Raw genomic sequence first — 4028 nt, 5'->3', positions numbered from 1 at the left:
GCGTGAATATGATGGTAGTAACTTATTTTTGGTCCTGTGTTGGTGTCTGTTCCAGATCACAACGAACACTGGCAGCGAATACCTCGTCCAGACTGACAGCTACTCTACAGCCAACAAGTGGTGCGACGCCATCAGAAAGACCATCGACTCTTCGGTAAGAACCGACCACTTTATAGACAACCATCACCGTCATCAGGCAGTCTCTAACCGTCTTTTAGAGTCATTATCAGAAAATGTCCATCTGTGTGTCTAATTTAATCCAACACCAAGCCCAAGAAATTCAGCTACAGAAACAAAAAGGTCATTTGGTGTAAAAATCAACCAAAGTCCTTGTGATTGGTTCTACTTGTTTTCTCTGCTCAGACTAAAGACGAACAAAGTTTTCGTCTGCGGAGGTCCAACAGTACGGAGATCCTGCCCAGACACAGCTCTTTACCCAGCTATGGTTCCGCCTCCCCGAACACCAAGAGACAGAACCCGGTCCACAGACGCTCCATCAGTATGTATCCACAGAACAGCTCCAGCACTAGAACTCAGTGGAGCTCAGATTGTTCCTTCAGGAGAGCAGAACTGGATCCATTTACGGGTAAAAACCAAACAAACACCTTCCCTTTGCAGACATGTTTGGCAGTTCGAAGCTGAAACACAGCACCTCGGACAGCGCCGACAAGAACGGAGTGAAGAACCGACTGAAGAAGTTCATCACCAGACGTCCGTCCATGAAGACGCTGCAGGAGAAAGGCCTCATCAAAGGTTCCTTCTTCACATTTCACTTCTCCTTCTTCTGCACCAACAGTTACCTCATTGAAATCTGAGAGCGTTAGAGTTTAAATAAAGTTCTGAAGGTTTGGATGAACATCAACAGCATCATCAGCAGGTTAAAGAGGTTGAAAACATCAGCTCTCACCTTGATTTTCAAAACACAATATTTTATCTTTGAAGATGCTGTGAAACAGAAGCTGCTGTACTCAGGACGTGACATTAAATCTAGTTTATATTTGAGTTTCAATCCAGTTTAAATATGACTTTTAACCCAGTTTTAATCTGAGTTTCAATCCAGATTAAATATTAGTTTTAATCCAGTTGCAATCTGAGTTGTTTTGTAGTTTGAAAATAAGTTTCAAGCAAGATTAATTTTAAGTTTTAATCCAGTTTAAATTTGGGTTTTAATCAGGTTTGAATCTAAGTTTTCATCCAGTTGAAATTGTTTTGATCCAGTTAAGATTTGGGTTTTACTTCAGTTTGAATGTATGTTTTGTTTTTTGTTTTTTTTATCCAGTTGAAATCCAAGTTTTAATTCAGTTTGAATCAGAGTTATTTTCTAGTTTAAATATAAACTGTAATCAAGATTCATTTTAAATTTTAATCCAGTTTACATTAGTTTAATCCAGTTTAGATTTGGGGGTTTGATCTAGTTTGAATCCAAGTTTTTATCCAGTTTATGTCTGAGGTTTAATTCAGTTTGACACTAAATTGTATTCCCGTTTAAATCTGAAGGTTAATCCAATTTAAAAGTGAATTTTAATCCAGTTTTAAACCGGTTCATTTGGTTTAAATATGCATTTTCATAGAGCTGAAATGTAATCCAGTTTAAACTGAGTTTTAATTCGGTTTTTAATTCAGAAGTTAAATCCAGTTTATGTTTACATTTTTGATTATTGTGTGTAATACGATTTAAACCCAATAACAGATCCGATTTACTGGAACATTAATGATAAATAACTGGTGTCTCAGATCGAGTGTTCGGCTGCCACCTGTTGAGTCTCTGTGAACGTGAAGGAACGACGGTTCCCAAGTTTGTTCGGGTTTGTTTGGACGCCGTCGACAAACGAGGTACGTTCACTAACAGAGAACAATTTAAAACTCAAACACATTCAGTTAAACCAGAAATTATCCAGAACTACACCAGAAATAGTTACAATTCTGTATTTTGTCACTTTTTTTTTTTATCAGGTTTTTAGTCACAATAAACCTGTTGGACGAATAAAACTTGACTTTATATTAAAAAGTGGTCACTTACAAATAATTCTGGGCTTAATTGCACATAAGAGACACAGTTAAATATAGATATAAATATGATTTTGTTTCTTTGAGCATAAACTGTAGTTTGTGTTCGCAGGTCTGGATGTTGACGGGATTTATAGAGTCAGTGGAAATCTGGCCACCATCCAGAAACTCCGCTTCATCGTCGATCAAGGTCAGTTCAACACTAACTCCTGGTGTGTTTAGCTGCAGCTGACAAGCTCAGCAGTCTGAGATGGACAAAAGTACACATTTGCTGTTAGATCCTGCCACTACGTTTAGGATTAATCAGAATTAGAAGTAATTAAGGACCACAAACAGACGTAAAATGACCAAAAGAGGCAAAAATTATGAGAAAGAGACTTTGAGATAGAAATGTTGGGCCTTCAGGGTTTCTAAATTCAAACTTGACGGGAAACTCAACAAATGTAAAAGATTAACTCACTGATTCAAGCTGAGATCATCACCTCAGCTTCTGTGACCGTGTCGCCCCCTAGAGGAGGACCTGGACCTGGACCACAGTCAGTGGGAGGACATCCACGTGGTCACTGGAGCCCTCAAGATGTTCTTCCGTGAGCTGCCGGAGCCGCTGTTCCCCTTCAGGTTCTTCCAGCAGTTTGTGGAGGCCGTCAGTGAGTAACACATGACTAAATAATAACTAGTGCTAATTAATGCTGGTTGTTGGTTAAAAAGTTACACTTTGACCAAAATACTCTGCAAATAAGATGCAAACACTTGAAACTAGAACGTATGTTAAACTACAACTCTAACACCAACTAATGCTGCTGCTGCTTCTCTGAACAGAAATCAAAGAAACCAAAAACAAAGTTCAGGCTGTGAAGAAACTGATCCAGCAGCTGCCAAAACCCAACCAGGAAACCATGAGGCTGCTCTTCAGCCACCTGCACAGGTACCCTGAACCACACCTGAACCACACCTGAACTACCCCCAAAACTACACCTAAACTACACCGAACCACTCCTAAACCACACCTGAACAACACCCAAACTACACCTGAACCACACCTGTATCTAATACACAGCATGCTGTTTGTTTCCTGGTGAATCTTTCTCAAAGTTAAAGCACGTTTCTCTTCCCTCTGATGTTCTGCAGAGTTCTGGCCTATTCCAAGAAGAACCTGATGTCCACTCAGGGCATCGGCATCGTGTTCGGCCCGACGCTGATGTGGCCCGAGCTGGACGCAGGGAACATGGCGGTGAACATGGTGTACCAGAACCAGATCGTGGAGTTCATCCTGATCGAGACCCGAGAGATTTTCAACATCGACGGGAAGTGAAACGGCCCGAGTCGGACCAGACGGACTGAAAACAGATTCCTTCTGCGGATCCAAATACTTCTTTTCAAAAACACAAACAGGTCTTAACAAATTAATTATTGCTTTAAATGTTACCGACTGCCATCGTCAGAACCTCATTCTGTAATAAGTTTGAACTTTATAGCAATGTTAACACATCAGAACATATAATGTACTGCAAATAAATATTTTTAAGTGTATATTTATAACGTACATCTGTACATTTGTAAAAATGATGGAATGATGGAAAAATTAAAAAGTGATAAATCTGGAGCCTCCTCTGTGTACTTCAAAGGCCTGGAACTCTGGAAACATCCGTAGCATGAAGGTAAAACTTTGCATGAGAGGTTATCCATAAAAATCAGCTACACAAACGCTGCCATTTTGGAAACGGCGGCTAACTTTTATTGTCCTATTACAGCTCACGTCCCAGTTTAATGTCGTGAAACACTGCGTTTTGATTTGAACTGTGTGCAAACTGAGACCTACAGCACGTTTTGCTCTCCATACAAAGCTGCTTTCTCTGCACCTGCACAGTGTTTGCTGACGAGTGCTAGCATTAGCTGCTAACGTTAGCCTGTTAGCTCTTTATCACTGTAATCAGAGCAGAACTGAGCCAACAGAGCGCTCATCTGTGGAAAATGGAAAGTGCCTTAATTTGCCATCGTTTGCATGTGACTCACATCAAAAT

The 4028-nt window shown here is 40.2% G+C and overlaps 1 protein-coding gene across 2 annotated transcripts in view; it reads left to right on the top strand.

The window, feature by feature from the left end:
• arhgap15 (Rho GTPase activating protein 15) overlaps positions 1–3610 on the top strand; it is a 10914-nt gene extending 7304 nt beyond the window's left edge. For both annotated transcript variants that reach the window (XM_008285951.1, XM_008285950.1), the window contains 8 exons: positions 56–154; positions 364–499; positions 619–753; positions 1735–1833; positions 2120–2197; positions 2520–2654; positions 2827–2932; positions 3136–3610. In XM_008285951.1, the coding sequence (XP_008284173.1) occupies positions 56–154; positions 364–499; positions 619–753; positions 1735–1833; positions 2120–2197; positions 2520–2654; positions 2827–2932; positions 3136–3319 (972 nt within the window). In that variant the 3' untranslated portion in view covers positions 3320–3610. The remainder of the gene's footprint in view (positions 1–55; positions 155–363; positions 500–618; positions 754–1734; positions 1834–2119; positions 2198–2519; positions 2655–2826; positions 2933–3135) is intronic.
• Positions 3611–4028: the final 418 nt, after the last annotated feature.

Source organism: Stegastes partitus, unplaced genomic scaffold, assembly GCF_000690725.1.
Source record: "Stegastes partitus isolate 25-593 unplaced genomic scaffold, Stegastes_partitus-1.0.2 Scaffold424, whole genome shotgun sequence".
Lineage (NCBI taxonomy): Eukaryota > Metazoa > Chordata > Actinopteri > Pomacentridae > Stegastes > Stegastes partitus.
Note: the sequence above shows the minus strand (reverse complement) of the source record. Positions and strands in the feature narration are given on the sequence as shown.